Raw genomic sequence first — 23352 nt, 5'->3', positions numbered from 1 at the left:
GTATGGCAGGGGGCTGGGAACCAGAGCAATAGGTCAGCAGGTGAAATAAATGACTGGGAATGAGTGAATATGGCCAATAGGACTAAGAGGAGGAGCAGGCAGGGAGAAATTACTGAACACAGTGGGACTGGGGGTCTGAAATATGTTTTTTTCAATGCGAGAAGTATAACAGGCAAGGCAGATGAGCTTAGAGCTTGGATTAGTACTTGGGACTATGATGTTATTGCTATTACAGAGACTTGGTTGAAGGATGGACAGGATTGGCAGATAAACATTCCAGGATTTAGATGTTTCAGGCAGGATAGAGAGGGATGTAGAAGAGGTGGGGGAGTTGCACTGCTGGTGAAGGAGAATATCACAGCTGTACGACAGGAGGACACCTCGGAGGGCCCATGCAGTGAGGCAATATGGGTAGAGCTCCGGAAGAGGAAGGGTGCAGTCACAATGTTGGGGGTTTACTATAGGCCTCCCAATTGCCGGCGGGAGATTGAGGAACAGTTATGTAGGCAGATTTTGGAAAGATGTAAAAGCAATAGGGTTGTTGTGGTGGGTGATTTTAACTTTCCCTAAATTATATAAATGAATACATGACAGAGAAATGCCTATGGTTGTTAAATGGTAGATATTATATCTATTATTTATGATTAATTTATTATTATTTCTGGTCTGGTTATATAGTTCTATAGTTACATTATATATTTTCAGTAGTAGAGTCATTACAGCACAGAAGGAGTCCATTCGACAACCTGAGTCCATGCTAATTCTCTGTAGAGCAATCCAGTCAGTCCCATTCCCCCTTTATATCCCCATAACTCTGCAAGTTTATTTCCTTCAAGTGCCCATCCGGTTTCATTTTGAAATTATTGATAATCTCTGCATCCACCACTCTCATAGATAGCAATTTCTAGGTCAGTGTCTCTCGCTGCCTAAATAAAATTCTTCCTTCCAAATCCCATGTATCTCTAATCAACTAATACAGTACTGTATATTACACACATTTTAGTCCACTCTATCTATCTCTCCATCTATCTATCTATCTATCTATCTATCTGTCTATCTGTCTATCTATCTATCTATCTGTCTAAAATATATATATATATATAGAAGTGGGTGAGAATGGATCTGTCGATCAGCATGAATTATCACCTTCAGGAGAATTGGGAGGGTGTAGATTAGGTACAGCAGAGTGAGAATGGAGGGATTTGTGTGGGACAGACATTTACAGCTTTTGGGAAATGAGAGAGGAAAGAATGTTTAAAGAAACCAGAATTGTCTGTTCTGAATGTCTATCCTGGACTGACAGTGATGAATTTTGTAATCTCTTTTTACAGGATATCTGAACATGAGGATTTGCAGAAAGAAATCTTGAAACAACATCATGTCAAGATCAGTCAGAGGTACTCGATTCATCAGGATCTGAATGTCACCGGCTGTTGAATCTAGAAGGAGAAATGTTTGTCTGTTCTGTCTGCTTGAAAAGGTTTTGAACATCGGTGTGAGTGGAAAAGCACTGAGACACACCTGAGTGAGAGTGTTCCAGTGCACTGATTGTGGAAAGAGCCTGTAAAATAATCACACCATTTACAGCGGGGAGAGACTATACACATATACTGTGTGTGGGGAGGCTTTAACTGATCATCCAACCTGGGGAGACACCAGCACCATGGAGAAACCATGGAAATGTGGGGACTGTGGGAAGGGATTCAATTACCCATCCAAGCTGGAAACTCATCGACGCACTCACACCAGGGAGAGGCCATTTATCTGCTCTGAGTGCGCAAAGGGATTCGGTGATTTAAGTGTTCTGCTGCGACACCGGCGAGGTCACAGCGGGGAGAGGCCATTCACCTGCTCCATGTGTGGGAAAGCATTCAATCAGTTATCCAACCTGCAGATGAACCAACGAGTTCACACTGGGGAGAGGCCATTCACATGCTCTGAGTGTGGGAAAGGATTCATTGATTCATCCACCTCGCTACTTCACCAGCGAGTTCACACTGGAGAGAAGCCATTCACCTGCTCTGAGTGTGGGAAGGGATTCATTGATTCATCCACTTTGCTACTTCACCAGCGAGTTCATACTGGAGAAAGGCCGTTCACCTGCTCTGAGTGTGGGAAGGGATTTACTCGTTCATCCAATCTGCTGAAACACCAGCAAGTTCACACTGGGGAGAGGCCATTCACCTGCTCTGAATGTGAGAAGGGATTCAGTCAACCATTCAACCTGTGGAAGCAACAACATATTCATGCTGGGCAGAGGTCATTCACCAGTTCTGAGTGTGGGAAGGGAGTCACTGATGCATCCAGCCTGCTGAGACACCAGCAAGTTCACAAGTGACTGCAGGGGTTGGATTCTGCTGTTATTGCTGCTGTTAATCACATCCAGGACTGATTCATGTTCATTCTGACAGTTGGTGAAGTGGGAGGGTCGGAGGGTTTCTTTCTGCTGGACTGGCTGGTCTCTCAACTTTGCTTCCAGTGGGCTGATGCACTTTGATCCTGGGAGTGCACATTTCCACCGAAATGATCCACAAAAGTTGTTGAAGGACATTTATTTTATTCTGGATAGTGAATGGTGTTTTTCCTAGCATTACAGGTCGGAATTACAGCATCTGTAGAGAGAGAAACAAAGTTAACATTTCAAGTCCAATGTGACTATATTTCAGAATGAGTTTGAGGGAGAAACGTGATGGGTTTTATGCTGTTGAGAAAGTGGGGTGGGTCAGGTAGAACAAAAGGGAAAGCTGGGGATTGGTTAGAGGGACGGCGAGATTAAATGTCAAGAATGTCAAGGAACAAAAGGTGTTTGGAGTGGTAATGGTTGTGGTAAAGAAACAAAGCATTGGTCCAGTATAAGTGTTAATAGCAGAATAAAGGACAGCTCTGTCTGAAAAAACAAGATGCAGACTGGCACTTGGCAAAAAAAAAAAATCGATCTGGAGGACAGAGTTCTCAGTCTGAAGTAACTGGACTCAATGTTGAGTCCAGAAGGCTGTAAAGTGCCGAATCAGAAGATGAGGTGCTGTTCGTCCAGCTTGTGTGGGCTTCACTGGAACATTGTAACAGACTGAGAACAGAAATATGAACATGAGAGCAAGGTGCTGATTTGAAATGGCAAGTGACAGAAAGGTCAGGGTCATGTTTGCAGACTGGGCTGAGGTGTTCCACAAAGAGGCCAGGGTGCAGGGTAAAGATGAATTAAAGAAATTTAAATTAAAATTAAATTTCTTCTGTCTGCTTTAAATGATTTTAGAAGATCAGTGTAACTAGGAAAGCACTGAGATACACACCCAAGTGAGAATTCCAGTGCATTGACTGTGGAAAGAGTTTTAACCACTTTCACAGTCTGAAAAATCATCACACCATTCATAGTGAGGAGAAACGACACCTGCTCTGTGTGTGGATGGGGCTTGAAGTGATAATCCAAACTGAAGGCACTCAAGGACACCCACACCATGGAGAAACCGTAGAAATATTGGGACTGTGGGAATGGATTCAGATCCCTCTCTGAGCTGGAAACTCAGTTATGCATTCGCACTGGGGAGAGGCCGTTCACCTGCTCCAAGTTTGCAAAGAAATTCACAGTTTCTGCTCACCCGCTGTTACACCAGCCAGTTCACACTGGGGAGAGGCCGTTTGTCAGCTCTGAGTGTGGGAAGGGATTCCCTCAGTCATCCAATCTGCTGACAAACCAACGAGTTCACATGTGACTGCAGAGATTGGATCCTGCTGTTATTGCTACTGCTATTTTTTAAAAATTCATTTATGGGATGTGGGCATCGCTGGCTGGGCCAGCATTTATTGCCCATCCCTAATTGCCCTTGAGAAGGTGGTGGTGAGCTGCCTTCTTGAACTGCTGCAGTGCATGTGGTGTAGGTACGCTCACAGATTACAGCCAGGACTGAACTATGTTCGTTCTGACAGGAACTCAGTTGGTCCATGTCAGTGTTTATGCTCCATATGAGCTTCCTTCAATTCTATTTCGTCACTTCCCGTCAGCAGAACCTTCTCTTCCTTTCTCCCTCATGTGTTCATCTGGTTCCCTCTTAAATGTATGTTATTTATCTCCACCACGCCCGGTGGTAGCGAATTCCACATTCACACCTCTCCCTGAGCAAAGAACGTCTCCTCCTGAATTCTCCATCGAATTTATTAGTGACTATGTTGTTATATTGATGGTCCCCAGTTCCTGGTCTCTCCCACATGTGGACACATCTTCTCTACATCAACCCTCTCACATGCCTTCATAATCTTAAAGTCATCTATCAGGTTATACCTCAGCCTACTCTTTCCCAGAGAAAGAATCCCCAGCCTATTCAATCTATCGTGCAACTTAAACACTCTCAGTTCTGGTTCCCTCTGAATCTTCCTCCAGTTCCTTTCTATCATCTTTATAATTATAGAGACACAGAACTGTTCACAGTATTCTAAGTGTGGTCTAACCAAAGCTCGATACAAGGTTAACATGACTTCCCTGCTTTTCGATGCTATTTCTCTCTAAGTGAACCCCAGATATGGGCCCTGCATTTCAGGAAGGATGTCAAGGTCTTGGAAAGTGTGCCGGGATTTAGTACGGTGACAGGAATGAGGAACTTCAGTTATGAGAGCACACTGGAGAGGCCTGGATTGTTCTCCTTAGTGCAGTGAAGTCTAAGAGGAGGTTTGATAGAGGTGTTGAAGATCATGAACAGTTTACATTGAGTAAATAAAGAGAAACTGTTTCCACAGACAAAAGGGTTGTTAACCAGAGGACACAGATTGAAGGTGATTGACATAAAAGCCAAAGGGGAAATGAGGAAGCTAAATCTTTACACAGTGAGGTGTTGTGACCCTGAATGCACCACCTGAAAGGTTGGTGGAAGCGGATCCAACAAAGGGAATTGAATAAGTACTAGAAGGGGACTAGTTTGCTGGGCTCATGGGGATAAAGGACAGGATAGTGGGAATAATTGATGAGCTCTTTCAAAGGGCCAGCACAGGCCTGATGGGTTGTTTGGCCACTTTTGTACTGTGGGATTCTGTGGTTACAGCTAAATAAATAAATGTGTGTCTGCAATATGTACAGTGATGCCATCTCTTTGAAAGGATTCCCTGATTCATCCAACTGCTCTGCTCTTTCTCCACAGCCCTGCAAATTCTTCCTTTCCAAGTATTTACCCTTTGGAAAGATACTATTGACTCTGCTTTCAGGCAGATCAGAACAACTCACTGGATGAAACATAAAATCTCATCTCCCCCTCTGGCTCCTTTGCCAATTACCTGAGAGGGACTCACTTTCTGTTACAGAGCCTGTCAACCCCTCTCCCTAAAGTGCATAAATATAATCACGAAAATCCAGCAAAATCAAATATTATTACTAATAAAAGTTTATTAATGGAACAGAACATGTTTAAAAATAAAACAAAATTATTTGAGGATCAAAGACAACCAGAGTAAAAGGATGTGAACAATGTTCTGGATCCAAATGCTTTCTCTCCAGCAACACTGTACCCTGTTCCCGTGACTCCCTGCTTTGGACACAGAGGCACTGAACCCCAGGGATCGTGTCACCATCAGTCCCAGTTGCCCTGCCCTCCCTGATTGGTTGGAGGCCCATTTCCCAGTCAGTCTTCCAACACCTTCCTGTCTCTCTCCTGGTGCAACACCCATGGCAGTTTCCCAACTTGGGCGCAGGCTCCATTATTCTCAGCTAAATTCAGCCCTCAGCTCTGTCACCTGCTGTCATTGACACGAGCAACAGGGAGACAGAAAGGTGCTCGAAACTTGTGGCTCTAAACCAACGCTTCAACATTTGTCCTTCAAATACTTGTATTTTATACAAGGTTTTTATTTTTCGATTTAGGCACCAGAGGCAAAGGGTAATTTTCCCTTTCTAACTTTGCATTCTCTATAGTGTCAGCCGGGGCTCAGTGGATCATAATCTTCCCTCTGAGTCAGAAAGTTCTTGATTCAAGTCCCAGTCCAGGGATCTGAGGACAAAAATCACATCTAACATTCCAAATGCCACCTGCACTGTTGGAGCTGTTGTCTTTTGGATGAGACGTTGACCTGAGGGCCATGTCTGCTACTTCGGGAGGATTTAGAAGTTCACATGGCCACTCTTACAAAGAAGAGCAGGGGAGTTATCCATGGTGTCCTGGTCAATATTTATCAATCAACATCACTAAAAACAGATCATCTGCTCACATAGCTATCTGTGGGATCTTGCTGTGTGTAAATTTGCTGTCGTGTTTCCTACTTTACAAAGTGACTATACTTCAAAAGTAATCCATTGGCTGTAAAGCACTTTGGGATATCCTGTGGTCGTGAAAGACGCTATAGAAATGCAAGGTTTTAAATTCACGTTACCTGATCTTTATCTGTAACTTAATTGATTTTATCTACCCCCCAATTTGCCATTTAATAAATTAACTTTAGTTTGGACAAGGTTTTAACCAATTAAAGCAAAGGCAGAATTCTCTGGAGAGCAAATTTTAAAAGAAGTTTATTAAAAAATGAAGGTTTACTTAACAACTTTAAGACATTGACTTTTACACCGTCATATGGGTGATCAGTCCGTAGAAATGTAACCCTCTCTGGCTCCTTCTTTGGCAGTAATTCTTGTGGAATTTGGCCTTGGGAGTCTGGCTCCACCTTTGACAGTAATTTCCTTGGAACTTGGCCTCGGAAATCTTCCATACTTGGCTAGCAAGGAAGACCTTTGGAACCTTTACTTTCATCCCCAAAGTGACCATTACCTCATGTCAGAGTTGGGTCTGTTGTAACATGACAATTGGTCAATTTAGTTACTTGATTAATTTAATTGGATCCCCAATTACTTACATCATCTTCTCTCATCTCAGACAGGAATACAATAGAACTATTTCATGCTATCCCTTCATCTGATTCTATACAATCCCTTATTCATACAGTTTTAGATTTTGAGGCTAATCAGAGCTTGAATGTCTCTCTTGCCACTACATTTATCTTCATTGCACATTCTTCACATACACAGCAATTAAGGTTTTATATTTTTACAGCAAATAAAACTGTCTTTTACGAGAACTACTGATTCATTATTTGTAACTCAATTAAGGCTCACTAGTTATTCAATCATCTGTTGCTGACTGCTAGCTAATTAATACAGTAAACTTTAGTTAATACATTTGGTTAATACAAGGCATCCTGGTTCAAAAATACAATTTGTGGAAGACAATAGCTTTGCTTCTTACTAATCTTGTTTGGATTGAACAATGAGCCATATTCTTGAGCTGGACTTTGCCAGAATATGGTGTTTTAAAATTTATCAAAATCAGAAAAGAATTTCTGCTAGTTCTGCTTTTTTCCTTTTTGGAATAAACATTTTGGTTTGTACAGTGTTAATTTTAAAAAATAAAGATCCAGCCTTTACAATATAATTATCTATTACACTAATTCCCTAATGATAACTTAATCAAGGTTCATTATAGAATAATTATCTGTTTCATGATTGGCTTTTAATATGGAATCAATATATAGTAAATAAAGAAAAGTTCAGAATGTGAAAAGGCTGCAAGAAGCCACATGTTAGAGGTTAAAGTGGTTTCCTTGACCTTGTTTCTTATCACTGAATACGGTACGAAAGTGCTTGATTTTTAAAACTGATTTTGATTACCCAGGCCTACCTACAGCTTCCTACATTACAACAGTGACTACATTTCAAAAGTATTTCATTGGCTTTAAACTGCTTCAGGAGGTCCTGTGGTCATGAGAGGTGCTATGTAAATGCATTTTTTCTAATTGTCCACAAATTTGGATATATTACACTCTGGGCCCCTCTTCAAAATCATTGATAAAGATTGAGCTTTAACATTGTGTAGTGACCCAAGATGACACCATCTTGAATACTCTCTGAAACTCCAAGCACACTGGGCTTAGGGATTAATTGGATGGGTCTTTCAAAGAGTTGGCATGAGCATGATGGGCCAAATGGCCTCCATCTGTGCTCCAGGAGCCTCGCGTACATTTAAAGCGAGTGATAATGACCTCAAACCCACTTCCTGCAAGCGTGGCAGAAGCAGAAATGATGGAATGAGGGAAATAAGCCTACAGGGCTATGGGGATGGAACAGGGCAATGGGACTGACTGCTATGAACTAAACGGGCTAAATGTCCTCCTTTTCAGCTCTAATGACTCTTTGATCTAAAGAGAGAAATTTCAGCTGCTCCAGTCTCTCCAACTAACTTAAGAACCTCCTCCCTGGTGCTGTCCTCATAAACCCTCTCTCCAGCCTTTCGAAGAACTTCACAAATTTCCTTTCATTTGGGGCCCATTTGGGGTCATTTCTACTGGGATAAAATTGAAAAGCAGGGAGAATATGTTCAACTTGTTCAGAACCATGGTTAGACTACACTGGGAGTACTGTTAACATTTGTGATCTCCATTTAGAAAAAGGAAATAGAGGCACTGGAGAAGGGGCAACAAAGATTCACAAGAACAATACCAGAACTGAACATTTAACATTTAGGGAAGGATTTCATGAGAAACCTGAGAATGTGGAACTCACTACCACAGTGAGTGGTTGAGGTGAATAGCATGAATACATTGAAGGGGAAGCTAGACACATACATTAGGGAGAAAGGAATAGAAGGATTTGCTGATGGTGGAGATGAAGAGGGGTGGGTGGAGGCTCATGTGGACCATAAATACTGACACAGACCAATGGAGCTGACTGGCCTGGCCTGTGCTGTAGACTCAAACACATACAAAAGTATTTATTTGAGATCTATCTGTAGGAAAAACACTATTTACTATCCAGGACAAAATAAATGTCGCTCAACAGCTTTTGCGGATTATTTCAGTGGAAATGTAAACTCCCAGGCTCAAAGTCGTGAAACCGGCCAATCCAGCAGAATGAAACCTTCCGACCCTCCAACTTCACAACTGTCAGAATGAACATGGTTCAGTCCTGGATGTGATTAACAGCAGCAATAACAGCAGAATCCAACCCCTGTAATCACTTGTGAACTTGCTGGTGTGTCTGCAGGTGAGATGACTGAATTAATCCCTTCCCACACTCAGAGCAGATGATTGGTCTCTCCCCTGGAACTCGCTGGTGTGTTCGCAAGTTGAATGAATCAGTGAATCGTTTTCCACAGTCAGAGCAGGTCAACAGCCTCTCTGCAATGTGAACTTGCTGGTGTCTCAGCAGGTGGAATGACCGAGTGAATCCCTTCCCACACTCAGAGCAGGTGAATGGTCTCTCCCCAGTGTGACCTCGCTGGTGTGTCAGCAGGTTGGACGACCGAGTGAATCCCTTCCCACACTCAGAACAGGTGAATGGCCTCTCCCCAGTGTGAACATGCTGGTGCTTCTGCAGACTGGATGAATCACTGAATCCCTTCCCACACACAGAGCAGGAGAATGGCCTTTCCCCAGTGTGAATTCGCTTGTGTATCTGGAGGTTCGATGACTGAGTGAATCCTTTCCCACAGTCAGAGCAAATGAATGGTCTCTCGCTGGCATGAACTCGTTCATGTTTCTGTAAGCTGGATGAATTACTGAATCCCTCACCACACTGAGAGCAGGCAAATGGTCTCTCCCCAGTGTGAATGCGTTGATGAATCTCCAGCTCTGATGGGGATCTGAATCCTTTCTGACACTCAGAGCAGGAGAATGGTCTTTTGCCAGTGTGAACCTGTTCATGTTTCAATAAGTTGGATGAATTACTGAATCCCTTCCCACACCCAGAGCAGGTGAACGGCCTCTCCCCAGAGTGACTGCGTCGATGAATCTCCAGCTCTGATGGGGATCTGAATCCCTTCCCACAGTCCGCACATTTCCACGGTTTCTCCATGGTGCCAGTGTCCTTGGTGTCTCTCCAGCTTGGATGATCAGTTGAAGCCTTGTCCACACACAGAACATGTGTACGGTTCCTCCTCACTGTGAATGATACAATATTTTTTCAGACTGTGTAACTGGTCTTTCCAGTCAGTGCACTAGAACACTCTAACTTGGGTCTTCGTCCCTCGGTGTTTTTCCAGTCACACTGATGTTTGAAATCTTTTCCCACAGACAGAACAGACAGACATTTCTCCTTCCATATTGAAAAGTTGATGATATTTAGGTCCCAATAAAACAAGCAACTCTTTCAGATCCTAACGTGATATTTGGTTCGGGATTCTGGGTGCAAAACCTCCCCTTCCAATATCCTGTAAAAGGAATTTACAAAAGTAATCACTGTCTCTTGCTCCCCAAAATTAATCCCAGATACACACACTCCATTCTCACTTTGCTGTACCAAATATTTACCCTAACAATTTGCTGAAGGAGCAATTCATGCTTAACGACAGATCCATAGTCACAGATTCATGTCCTGGACACACACACCTGAAAATCTTTATGAAGGCTGCTGGTATATATATTATATATGTTATGAAAGTATAATCATTTTCATAATATTTTTCTGGTTTATTGTAAAGAAGGTTTATGGGTGTGAGTATGGTTGGGTCTGTCTGTGTGATTTAATTTCATGTGGAGTCAGGTAGACTGCAAGCTTGGGACAATCAAAAGAAGCTAGGTGTAGAAATGTGTTTGAAATGCTAATGCGTAAACATGGATGCTGGCTTAGCGTGTAAAGTGTGAAGGGAGTTTGCATTTTTTAGATAAATGAAGGGATTTCAGAGGGATGTTAGTTTGTTTACAACTAGCCAGATAAGCAAGGCTAAGGAGTGTGTTTATTTTTCCTAAAGGTTACTGACAATATTGGCAACATGGAAGTTTTTATACTATGAGAAAGATACAGTTTCAAAGAGATATGGAACAATATAATTTACATATCAAAGAGATAGGTGCATATGTAAAGGAGAATGAAAGGCTATGTGAGTCGAGGGCCATGTTAGATCTGACAGGAGTGTGTGAAACAGCCTTCAAGAAGCCTCCAGCCATTTGTGTATAAATCTGTTATATATAGTAACTGAAGTTGCGGAAAGCCATTTGGAATTCCACTGTCAAGTGGGTATTGTGTTAACTTGCTGGTTTTGTTTTAAATCTAGAATCTATTTTGGACTGTTGTCTTAAAGGGGGTGTGTAACTGGGAGTCAGGTTAATTAGGAAATTTAGGAGCTGTTATATAAGGGAGCAATTGTAGTCTTATGTATGTTTGAAATCTTTTATTTTGTTCATAAATATTTTAATTTAAATTTTAAAATTGCTAAAGGTCTTGGTGGACTCATTACTTCTGAATTCAGTGCACCCATATTCTAGTAAAAAATACAAATTGCAAAACTTTGAGATAGTGTGACCAAGTTTCCCTTGTGGATCTGATCTGCCTGCCACACATCATCTGCCACATCATAACATATAATATGTACATATTTAGAATGTGTGATATGCTGTACTGTACTGCTTAATTCGACATACAGTGGGAGGGGGATGTGAGGAAGAGCTTTATTTAGACAGCAAGTGGTCTGAATCTGGATCTCTGTCTATGAGGATAGTGGGAGCAGAGGCAAATTATTTCACAATGAAACAGGATGGGCACTTGAAGGAAATAAACTTATATGGGCACAGAGGGGGAATGGGACTGACTGGGTTGCTCTACAGAGAGTTGACATGGACTCGAGTTGCTGATGGTCTCCTTCAGTGTTGTGATAACTATGACTGGAAATGTATACAGTACTATATTTAAAAAGTAGAATAATAAATATACTTTATTACAATACCATAACTAATATTTCTAATAGGTACCTTATAACAACACTGGACATATTTCTGTCCTATATTAATTTACTGTCTCCTTAAATGTCAGCCATCTCCTGGGGAAACCACCCCTTTAATTGTGTACATTAGGAAAGAGACCATTCTTTTAGCCAGACAAATAAGTGTGTCAATCTGAGGGAGCAAAGGATGTCAATGTCTTTAAGAGAGAGACCTGGGCCAACCTTTCTAGAGTCTGCACCCTCCCTGGATTCACTTTACTTCCCTTCAGTTCCTGCAAGTCAACAATTTAAACCCAGAAAATAAGTGGAAAGGGGGAGAAAAGAAAGTGTTTTACTCACAAGTGTGAGACAGAGGAGGAAATTTCAGTGTGTGTGAAGCTCAATCTTCATTCAGAAAGGGAGGAACAGCAGCTTTGCTGGGCAGTAATGAGCAGATTCACAAGCTAATTGTGCAATTTCCGCATTCAGGCGATGGGGGAAGGTCCGTGCAGCCATTGACACAAAGCCCGCTCTATGATTGGCTGGATGATCAGTATCTTTCCAGACCTCCAGTTCTTTCCATTAATCAACCGCTTGCGTGAAGACAATGAGGAAGCGGAACCCGAGCCCGAGCCGCAGTATTCTTGCCTCTTTAACTGTGTGCTGGGAACGCCCCTCGAAGTCATTGTGACGTCCACAATGGAACTGTGGCTGAATCAGCCAATAGGAATCACTGTACTCCACGGTGACGTCCTCGGGTTCCAGTCTGCAGGCCTGGCGCGCGGACACGGGAGCGCTGCCGCCACCCATTGTTCCCCCTCCCCCGTCACTTCTTCGTGCACAGGTCTCCCGACATCTCCGGCCAATGGGAAGCACTGGAGGACCGGAAGGACCTTGGTCCTCCAGCCAATCAGAGGGAGGGGTCTGTGTCAATGAAGATTGAGCTTCTCACACGGACTAAATCTTCCTCCTGTGTCCAAGATCTGTGAGTAAAACAATTTGTGTTGAAAAGAGATGAGAAATAGGCAGGGTTTGAGAGGTTGGGGTGTTCAGGACGATAGGACTGTCAGTAACAGAACAGTGAAACTGTGAGTGGGAGATGGAGAGGGAGGAAGTCTGAACAGTTGGGAAAAGAAGAGCAAAAAGACTGATTGGGGGAATCCAACAGTGAGAGATCCAGAGGCTGAGACTCTTGGGACTGCCTGTGGAAGTGGGCTATGGGAAGACAGCTCATCGAAAAGCAGTTGCTGCAATTAAAAACTCAGCAGGTCTGTCAACATCTGTGTAGAGAGAGAAACAGAGTTAATGTCTGTGACCTTTCATCAGAAATGGGAAAAGTTAGAGATGTCATACATCTTCAGCAAAGGGTTGGGTGGAAGACAAAGAGATTGAATGACAGGTAAGTTATTCTTTCAGGGTCAAAGGGAATTGAGATGGAGCAAGCAAAGAAGGAAAGAAACAATAGATATGCCTAGAGCAGATGTCCTGACCTAAGATTGTGCACGTGCACAGAGGGGAGCTGTGCATGTGCAGGGAGAGGCAGGGACTGACAAAAAGCCCAAGCTCTGATTGGCCGGAGGGCCTCCAGTTTTTCCCATTGACCAACAGTTCAGCGCATCTGGCGGTCAAAGTCTCTCCCATCCCCAGGTGGACCTGGGTCTGGCTCCCCGATTGTCTTCATGGAGAAAGTTGACCAATAGGAAGACTGGAAGGACTCTGATCCTCCAGCCAATCAGAGCTCGCCATTGTCTGAATGTGGTGGTTGGAGAATGAGCTTGTTAACCTGCTAATTACTGCCCAGCAAAGCTGCTGTTCCTCTCTCTCTGAATGAAGATTTAGCTTCACACACACTTAACTTCCTCCTCTGTCCCACATCTGTGAGTAAAACATTTTCTTTTCTCCCTCTTTCCATTTCTTTTCTAATTTTGTGTTTAAGTTGTTGACTTGCAGGAACTGAAGGGAAAATAAGTGAATCCAGGGAGGGTACAGACTCTGAAAAGGTTGGCCCAGGTCTCTCTCTCTCTTAAAGACATTGACATCCTTTGTCCCCTCAGCTTGACACATTTATTTGTCGGCTAGAAGGATGGCTTCTTTCCTAATGCTCACAATTAAATGGGTGGTTTCCCCAGGGAATGGCTGACAATTAAGGGTTCACTATAGTCATGTAGGACACAGGTAGGCTACTGTTTTTATATGGTACATCATCATCAGCAAGTGTGCTCTGACCGAAGGCAGGTCCTTGCTTCATGGTAGACTTTCCATATCTCTCTCTATCCTGTGCCTTTCTTTTCATTTACCAATAACTTCCTTCAATTTTCAAGCCATCCAGGATATTCCTTTCCTCCCTCTTCCTCTTTTGCCTTAAAATTTTCCCTCCATAATGTCTCTTTACCACTTAAGGTATTTCCACCCAATCTCTCTGCCTTTTTCTAATTACATTCAGTAAATTTATTTGTTTGTTCATTCCCCTCAGCACTTCATCATCTGTTACTTTTTCTGTAGAGCTGACCCTTTTCTTTCTCCTCCAAACCCGCATTTCAAGGTTATGTAACAAGTTGGTCATCTCCTTGTGTAAGGTCCAAGTCTCACATCCATACAAAACAACACTCCAGATCAAGCTCTTTACAAGTCACTTCTTCAGTTGTTTATTTAGCGTTCCTGTTAACAATCTCTTCTTACTAAATACAGCCTTTCCCATTGTGATCTTCCTCCTTATTTCTTTGTTACATCTATCTGCAGATATTATGCTCCCTAAATATTTTGTACCCGTTCTAGTTCACTACCTTCTATGAATATATGAATGCGTGGCTGAAGAGATAGTGCTTTAGTTCCCTGGAACACTGGGTCTGTTTCTGGCGAAGGTGGGGCCTGTTCAAGTCAGAGGGGTTGCACCTGAACCGGAATGGGACCAACATCCTTGCGGGTAGGTTTGCTAATGCTATTGGGGAAGGAGTGGTGTTTAAACTAATTTGGCAGAGGGATGGGATACAGAGTGGAGGTACAATAGGGGGTGATGCACAGCAAATATAGAAGAGAAACAAAGTCAGTCTGGAAGGCAGAGCAAATATAGACCAGTTATGGCACATGGGAATAATGCAAGGCTGGATTGCATATATTTTAACGCAAGGAGTCTTATGGCAGATGAATTGAGGGCATTGATTAACACATGGGAATATAATATCATTGCTATCACAGAGATGTGGTTGAAGGAAGGGCAGGACTGGCAGCTCAATATTCCAGGGTATAGAATCTTCTGGCGGGTGGGGGAAATAAAAGAGGAGGTGGCATTGCACTATTGATCAAGAAGTCAATTACTGCAGTAAGGAGGGATGGTATATTAGAAGGTTCCTCAAATGAAGCCATATGGATAGAACCTAAGAGCTAAAAGCGGGAAATCACTTTGCTGGGAATATGCTATAAGTCCCCAAACAGTCAGGGGAGATAGAGGAGTAGATATTTAGACAGATTTCAGAGAAGTGTAAAAATAATAGGGTAATAATAGTAGGGGATTTCAACTTCCCCAATATTAACTGGATAGTCTTCGTGTGAAAGGCTTAGAGGGAGCAGAATTCTTAAAGCGCATCCAGGAGAACTTTTTGAGCCAGCACATAGAAAGTTCGACAAGAGAAGGGGTGGTACTGGATCTAATCTTTGGGAATGAAACCAGGCAGGTGGTAGAGTTGTTAGTGGGGGAGCATTTCGGGGATGGTGACCATAACCCTAAAAAAAGTTAAGGTAATTATGTAAAAGGACAAAGATGGACTGGAAATAAAGGTCCTGAATTGGGGGAAGGCAGATTTCAATATGATAAGACAGGATCTGGCCAAAGTGGACTGGGAGCAGCTACTTGTAGGAAAGTCGACATCAGACCAGTGGGAGTCATTCAAAAGGAAGTAGTGAGAGTTCAGGGCCAACATGTTCCTGTAAAGGTGAAGGGTAGGACCAACAATTCCAGGGAACCCTGGATGTCAAGGGATGTAGAGGATTGGATCAGGAAGAAAAGGAGGCTCATGGAAGATACAGAGGGCTGGAAACAGCGGAAGCCCTAGAGGAGTATAGGAATTGTTGGGGGGCTACTTAAAAAAGTAATTAGGAGAGCGAAGAGGGGGCATGAAAAAACACTGGTGGGCAACATAAAGGAAAATCCCAAGGTATTTTGTAAATATATTAAGGGCAAGAAGATAACTAGGGAAAGAGTAGGGCCCATTAGGGATCAAAGTGGCAATCTCTGTGTAGAGCTGGAGGACGTAAGTGAAGTTTTGAATGATTACTTTTCATCTGTGTTCACGATGGAGAAGGACGATGTAGGTGCAGAAATCAGGGAGGGGGACTGTGATATACTTGAACAAATTAGCATTGACAGGGAGGAGGTATTAGTGGTTTTAGCGGGCTTAAAAGTGGATAAATCCCCGGGCCCATATGAGATGTATCCAAGGCTGCTACATGAGGCAAGGGGGGAGATTGCAGGGGCTCTGACACTAATTTTCAAATCCTCTCTGGCCACAGGAGAGGTGCCAGAGGATTGAAGGGCAGCGAATGTGGTACCATTATTCAAGGGTAGTAGGGATAAACCAGGTAATTACAGGCCAGTGAGCCTAACATCAGTGGTAGGGCAACTATTGGAAAAAATTCTGAGGGACAGGATTAATCTCCACTTGGATAGGCAGGGATTAATCAGAGATACTCAACATGGTTTTGTCAGGGAAAGATTATATCTAACAAATTTGATTGAATTTTTCGAGGAGGTGACTAGTTGTGTAGATGAGGGTAGTGCAGTTGATATAGTCTACATGGACTTCAGTAAGGCTTTTGACAAGGTCCTGCATGGGATAATGGTCAAGATGCTAAAAGCCCATGGGATCCAGGGCAATTTGGCAAATTGGATCCAAAATTGGCTTAGTGGCAGGAGGCAGAGGGTGATGGTCGAAGGTTGTTTTTGCAATTTGAAGCCTGAGACGAGTGGTGTACCACAGAGATCGGTGCTGGGACTCTTGCTGTTTGTCATGTACATTAATGATTTAGATGTGAATATAGGAGATGTGATCAGTAAATTCACAGATGACACGAAAATTGGTGGTGTTGTAAATAATGAGGAGGAAAGCATTAGATTACAGGACGATGTAGATGGGCTGGTAAGATGGGCAGAGCAGTGGCAAATGGAATTTAATCCTGAGAAGTGTGAGGCGATGCAATTTGGGAGGACTAATGTGACAAGGGAGTACACAATGAATGGTAGGACCCTAGGAAGTACAGAGGATCATAGGGACGTGGGTTTACATGTCCATAGATCCCTGAAGGCAGCAGCAAATGTAGATTAGGTGGTTAAGAAGGCATATGGGATACTTGCTTTTATTAGCCGAGGCATAGAATATAAGAGCAGGGAGGTTATGTTGGAGCTGTATAAAATGCTAGTTAGGCCACAGCTGGAGGACTGTGTGCAGTTCTGGTCACCACACTATAGGAAGGATGTGATTGCACTGGAGAGGGTGCAAAGGAGATTCACCAGGATGATGCCTGTGCTGGAGTGTTTCAGCTATGAAGAGAGACTGGATAGGCTGGGGTTGTTTTCCTTAGAGCAGAGAAGGCCGAGGGGGAACCTGATAGAGGTGTACAAATTATGAGAGGCATTGATAGGGTAGATAGGAAGAAACCTTTCCCCTTAGTGGAGGTGTCAATAACCAGGGGGCATAGATTTAACGTAAGGGGCAGGAGGTTTAGAGGGGATTTGAGGAAAAATGTTTTCACCCAGAAAATCTGGAACATGCGGCCTGAGAGGGTGGTAGAGGCAGGAACCCTCACAATAGTTACGAAGTATTTAGATGAGCATTTGAAATGCCACAGCATACAGGGCTATGGACCAAGTGCTGGAAAATGGGATTAGACTATATAGGTGCTTGATGGCCAGCACAGACACAATGGGCGAAGGTCCTGTTTCTGTGCTGTATACCTCCATGTTTCTATTTCATGGTGGTTTTAAGATGTTGTATCACTGGTTTTGCCGATGTTCACCTTCATTCCACTGTTCCTGCCTGCTGTCACTAGTCTATCTAGTTCTTGAATCCACCTCTGTGCTTGCTACAAGTGCTTTGTCATCTACAAATCTAACTGGTGTTATCATTCACCATCAATCTTAACACCAGCTTCTGTGATTTCAAATGCTTCTTTGATCATTGCTTCTGCACAGACATTGAAGAGGACTGGTGATAACAACACCCTTGTCAAACTCATGCTCACGTGGCTGTGTGGTTTAAGGTACTGGATTTAGGCTCCAGCCTCTGAGGAGATGTGTGTTCGAACCCCGTGGATGCCATAGTTACAGGCGATTTGTCCTTGTGTGTGCTTCAAGAAATTGTTTCAAGTAGGCAAAGGGCATCTGACTCCTGCTCCATGTTTCATTTGGGGGAGATGGTGGTGTAGTGGTAACATGACTGGACTAGTAATCCAGAGGCCCAGGGTTCAGATCCCACCATGGCAGCTTGTGGAATTTAAATTCAATTAATAAATCTGGAATTAAAAAAGATTAAAAACTATCATTGATTGTTGTAAAAACCCATTGGGTTCACTAATGTTCAATAGGGAAGGAAATCTGCCATCCTTACTGGTCTGGCCTACATGTGACTCAGATTCACAGCAATGTGGTTGATTCTTAACTGGTCCAGCCAGCCACTCAGTGCAAGGGTAATTAGGGATGGGCAATTGCTGCTGAAAGTTGCCAGTGATGCCCACATCCCATCAAAGAATAAAACAAACTCCTCTTCCAATTACACATGGCTCCGACTCCTTGTTGGCTACTGTCTCTGTTGCTGTTGTCTATCTCTCCAGTCTACAGCAACATCTTTCAGCACTGTCAAGAGCTTAATCTGATCAAATGCTTTTTAAAAATTTACAAAGTAAACATATAATTCCTGTCCAAACTCTAAACTGCTCATTAATGATAATATGCTGATGACTCCTCTCGTCCCTCTTCCTCCCTGGAATCTGAACTAGTCATTTCCCATGTAGTTCTGCACCTTCCCACCCACTCTCTTTCTACAACTCAACATAACCTGCGATGCATGGACCAGCAGACGAATTGTCTGAAAGTCAGGACATCAGCATGACTTTGGCTTCTTTCTCAGGCTGATCATTATTGTCTGCATGAAGTCCTCTGGCCGTTCTCCGGATAAGTAAACTTCTTTGCACAGCTCAGTAAACATTGATGTGAAGTTCTTTCCCACATTTTTAACCAACTCTCGAGATATTTCATTTATTCCAGTCACTTTTCCAGTTTTTATCTCATTGATTGTTGTTCTTATCTCACTCTCTCGTATTTCTAGTTCAATGAAATCGATGTCAACATTACTGTCTTCCAGTTCAATCATTTCAGGGTTTTTTGCATATCTTCAATATGCTCCTTCCATCTTTTTCTTATTTCATCAGGGTTTGTTAATAAAACACCTTCCTTACTCTCTATTTCTGCTGTTCGCACTCACACTCATCCTTTACTTATACGAACATACGAATTAGGAGCAGGAGTATTTTTTTTATATTTGCTCATGGGATGTGGGCATCGCTGGCTGGGCCAGCATTTATTACCCATCCCGAATTGCCCTTGAGAACTGACTAGGCTTGAAATGGTTTGCTAGGCCATTTTGGAGGTAATTTTTAAGAGTAGCCACATTGCTGTGGGTCTGGAGTCACCTGTAGGCCACATCAAGTAAGGACGGCAGATTTCCTTCCCTAAAGGACACTGGTAAACCAGATGGATTTTTACGAGAATCGACAGTGGTTTCATGGTCATCATGAGGCTTTTAATTCCAGATTTTTAAAATATTTATTTCAAATTCACCATCTGCCGTGGTGGGATTTGAACCCGGGTCCCCAGGGCATTACCCTGGGTATCTGGTGTAATATTCAGGTGACAATACCACTACGCCACCACCTCCCCCAAAAGTGGGCCACTTGGCCCCTCGAGCCTTCTCCACCATTCAGTAAGATCATGGCTGATCTGAATGTGGCCTCAACTCCACATTTCTGCCCACCCCTGATAACCTTTCACCACCTTTGCTTATCAAGAATCTATCTGCCTCTGCCTTAAAAATATTCAAAGACTCCTTTAAAAAGTACCTGGATGAGCACTTGGCACGTTACAACATTCAAGGCTATGGGCCAAGTGCTGGTAAATGGGATTTGGTAGGTAGGTCAGGTGTTTCTCACATATCGGTACAGAATCGATGGGCCGAATAGCATCTTCTGCACTGTGTGATTTTGTGATTCTGATTCTGTAACTCTGCTACCACCACCTTTTGAGGAAGAGATTCCAAAGACTCATGGCTCTGAGAAAAAAAACTTCTCCTCATCCCTGTCTTAAATGGGCAACCCCTTATTTTTAAACAGTGACCCCTAATTCTAGATTCTCCCACAAGAGGAGACATATTCTCCACATCCACCCTGTCAAGACCCCTCAGGATAAAATAACAGATGCACAAGTTGCCAGAATTGGAGGAGTGCAGTGCATTTGTCATTATTTCTAGTCTTGTAGTATAGTACTGTAGCTATGTTATATACTTTCAGTCATACAGTCATTACAGCAAAGTAGTCCTTTTGGCAACTCGAGTCCATGCCAACTCTCTGTCGAGGCTCTGTGTCCAGATCAGGAAATGATGAGCATGGATCTGTTGGTCAGCATGAATTGGTACCTTCAGGAGAATTGGGAGGATGTATATTAGCCACAGCAGAGTGAAAATGGAGGGACAGTCTGTGGGTTGGAGATTTACAGCATTTGGGAAACGAGACAGGAAAAAATGTTCCATAGCAACTAGAATTGTCTGTTCTGAATTTCTATCCTGGACTGACAGTGATGACTTTTGTAAACTCCTTTTACAAGGGGAGAATTTGCAGACAGAAATCTCAAAACAGACATCACGTCAAGATCAGACAGAGGCACTCGATTCATCCGTTCCTGAATATCATCGGCTTTTGACTCAAGAAGGAGAAATGTTTGCCGGTTTGAGGAAGATTGGATCATTCAATAAAATCATGGCTGATCTGGTTGTGGTCTCAAATCCACTTTCCTGTCTGCCCTCATAGCCCTTGGCTCCCTTGGTTGTCAAAAATCTGTCCAAAACATCCTTGAATGAACCAGCCTCCACTGCTTTCTGGGGAAGAGATTTCCACATATTGGTGACCCTCTGAGAGAAAAAAATCCTAATCTCAGTCTTAAAATGGAGACCTCTTATTCTTAAACTGTGCCCCCGGTTCTAGTCTCCACTGTCTGCTTCAAAAGATTTTAAACATTAGTTTAAGGAAAAACACCGAGACACACACACCCGAGTGAGACTGTTCCAGTGCACTGACTGTGGAAAGAGCTTTAACCAGTTACACAGCCTGAAAGAACATCACACCATTCACAGTGTGGAGTAACCGTACACGTGTTCTGTGTGTGGATGAGTCTTCAACTGATCGTCAAACCTGGGGAGACACAAGGACACGCACCATGGAGAAACCGTGGAAATGTGTGGACTGTGGGAAGGGATTCAGTTACCCATCCCAGCTGGAAACTCATCAACGCAGTCACACCGGGGAGAGACCGTTCACCTGCTCTGAGTGTAGGAAGGGATTCAGTGCATCCATTCAGGATTCATGCATCCATCCTGCAGAGACACCAGCGAGTTAACACAGGCGAGAGGCCATTTGCCTGCTCTGAATGTGGGAAGGGATTCAGTGATTCATCCCACCTGCGAACACATCAGCGTATTCACACGGGGGAGAGGCCGTTTGCCTGTTCTGTGTGTGGGAAGGGATTCTCCCGGTTATAACACCTGGTGACACACCAGCGAGTTCACTCCAGGGAGAGGCCGTTCACCTGCTCCGAGTGTGGGAAGGGATTCAGTGATTCATCCAACCTGCTGAGACACCAAAGAGTTCACACTGAGGAGAGGCCATTCATCTGCTTCGTGTGTGGAAAGGGATTCAGTGATTCAACTACTGTGATGTGACACCAGCGAGTTCACACTGGGGAGAGGCCGTTCACCTGCTCCATGTGTGGCAAGAGTTTGTGACTTATCCACCCTGCTGAGACACCAGTGAGTTCACAAGTGATCAATGGGGTTGGATTCTGCTGTTATTGCTGCTGTTAATCACATCCAGAACTAAGCCATGTTCATTCTGACAGTTGAAGTGGGAGGGTCAGCAAATTGGTCTATGTCAGTATTTATGCTCTGCATAAGCCTCAACACACCCCTCTTCATTTCTCTCCATCAGCATATCCTTCTATTCCTTTCTTCCTCATGTATGTAGCTAGCTTCCCCTTAAATGTATTCATGCTATTCATCTTAACTACTCCCTGTGGTAGCGAGTTCCACATTCTCACCACTCGCTGGGTAAAGAAGTTTCTTATGAAATCCCTATTGGATTATTGAACCCCTTCATAATTATAAAGGCTTCCATCAGGTCACTCTTCAGTCTTCCTCTTTTCTAGAGAAATACACCCCCTCCTTTCCTGAGGTTTAAATCCTCTCAGTTCTGGGATTATTCTTGTGAATCTTTGGTGCTCCTTCTCCAATGCCTCTATTTCCTTTTTCTAAATGGAGATCACAAATATTGACAGTGCTCCCAGTGTAGTCTAACCATGGTTCTAAACAAGTTGAATATAACCTCCCTGCTTTTCAATTCTATCCCTCTAGAAAGAAAGCCTATATATGGGCCTCACACTTTAGGAAAGATGTGAAGTGCTCAGAGAGGGTGCCGAGGAGATTTACGAGAATGGCACCAGGGATGAGGACTTCAGTTCGTTGGAGAGATTGGAGCAGCTGAAATTGTTCTCTTTAGATCATAGAGTCACTCGGGCAGAGGAGGCTATTCGGCCCATCGATTCCATGCCAGCTCTCTGTAGAGCGTACCAGTATGTCCCATTGCCCTGTTCTATCTCCATAGCCCTGCAAGTTTATTTCCCTCAGGTGTTCATCCAATTTCCTTTTGAAATCATTCATTGTCTCTGTTTCCACCACCTTCGTATGCACTGAGTTCCAGATCGTTACCACTCGCTGTGTAAAAATGTTCCTTCCTCAATTCCCCCTACATCTCCTGCCCAAAACCTTAAATCTATGTTCCCTCAACATTGTACCATCGACTAATGGCAACAGCTTTTCTATGTCCACCTTATCTGAACCTGTCATAATCTTCAACACCTCGATCAAATCCCTCCTCAAACTCCTTTGCTCCTCGGAGAGCAACTCAGCCTGACATCTAAAATAAAGAACAAACAAAATATGTTGATACCTGAAACCAAATGGAAATGTTTATTTTCTGTTTTAAAAATATTGGGAAAGTATTGTACTGAACAGTAAAGGAGTTGGAATAACTCATCAAGGGTGTGGTTCAATGGAATATATCAATCTGGTATCCATATACATTGCGGTGAATTCAGGAAAGTGAAGTGACAAATAAGTTGACAGATTTCACTTTGAAATATTTCTAACCTTTGCCTATGAACTTTTTTAAAAATAAAGATGTACATTTGAAAGCCTGGCCACTACCTGAAATATCAGGACCATACTGGAGGGGTTAAGGGAAGATCTTGAGACTGACACCCACTTTGATCTTTTGATGAGATCACCTGAAAGTGAAGAATGTGTGACGTGATTTTGGGATACTGGTTTGAGTGTGCATATGTGATTTGTTACATGTAAAATGACTAACACGGGGAAATCCATGG

At 43.1% G+C, this 23352-nt stretch overlaps 1 protein-coding gene and 1 pseudogene across 2 annotated transcripts in view; one reads left to right on the top strand and one right to left on the bottom strand.

Moving 5' to 3' along the window:
• LOC144698401 (uncharacterized) overlaps window positions 1-23352 on the top strand; it is a 62731-nt pseudogene that overhangs the window by 14398 nt on the left and 24981 nt on the right. Inside the window, exons 3-5 of the transcript XR_013580512.1 lie at window positions 1831-2210; window positions 16035-16054; window positions 21296-21693. The product of XR_013580512.1 is annotated as an uncharacterized LOC144698401 (transcript). The remainder of the gene's footprint in view (window positions 1-1830; window positions 2211-16034; window positions 16055-21295; window positions 21694-23352) is intronic.
• On the bottom strand, window positions 7085-9814 carry LOC144698402 (uncharacterized). The gene is made up of 2 exons (XM_078570347.1): window positions 9034-9814; window positions 7085-7113 (listed from the first exon to the last, which is right to left on the bottom strand). The coding sequence occupies exons 1-2, from the start codon at window positions 9812-9814 to the stop codon at window positions 7085-7087; spliced, it is 810 nt and encodes a 269-aa protein (XP_078426473.1).

This window comes from Cetorhinus maximus, chromosome 23 (genome assembly GCF_964194155.1).
Source record: "Cetorhinus maximus chromosome 23, sCetMax3.hap1.1, whole genome shotgun sequence".
NCBI lineage: Eukaryota > Metazoa > Chordata > Chondrichthyes > Lamniformes > Cetorhinidae > Cetorhinus > Cetorhinus maximus.
The sequence above is the reverse complement of the archived record's forward strand: the minus strand, read 5'-3'. Positions and strand labels throughout refer to the sequence as shown.

Excerpts from the sequence above, each read along its gene's own strand:
- LOC144698402 (XM_078570347.1), bottom strand. The coding sequence starts at position 9,814 with ATGGAGAAACCGTGGAAATGTGCGGACTGTGGGAAGGGATTCAGATCC. Across the intron at positions 7,114-9,033 it reads ACCAATCATCTGCTCTGAGT|CTAGCAGTCAGCAACAGATG; the intron begins GTGGGAAGGGAT and ends TGTATTAATTAG.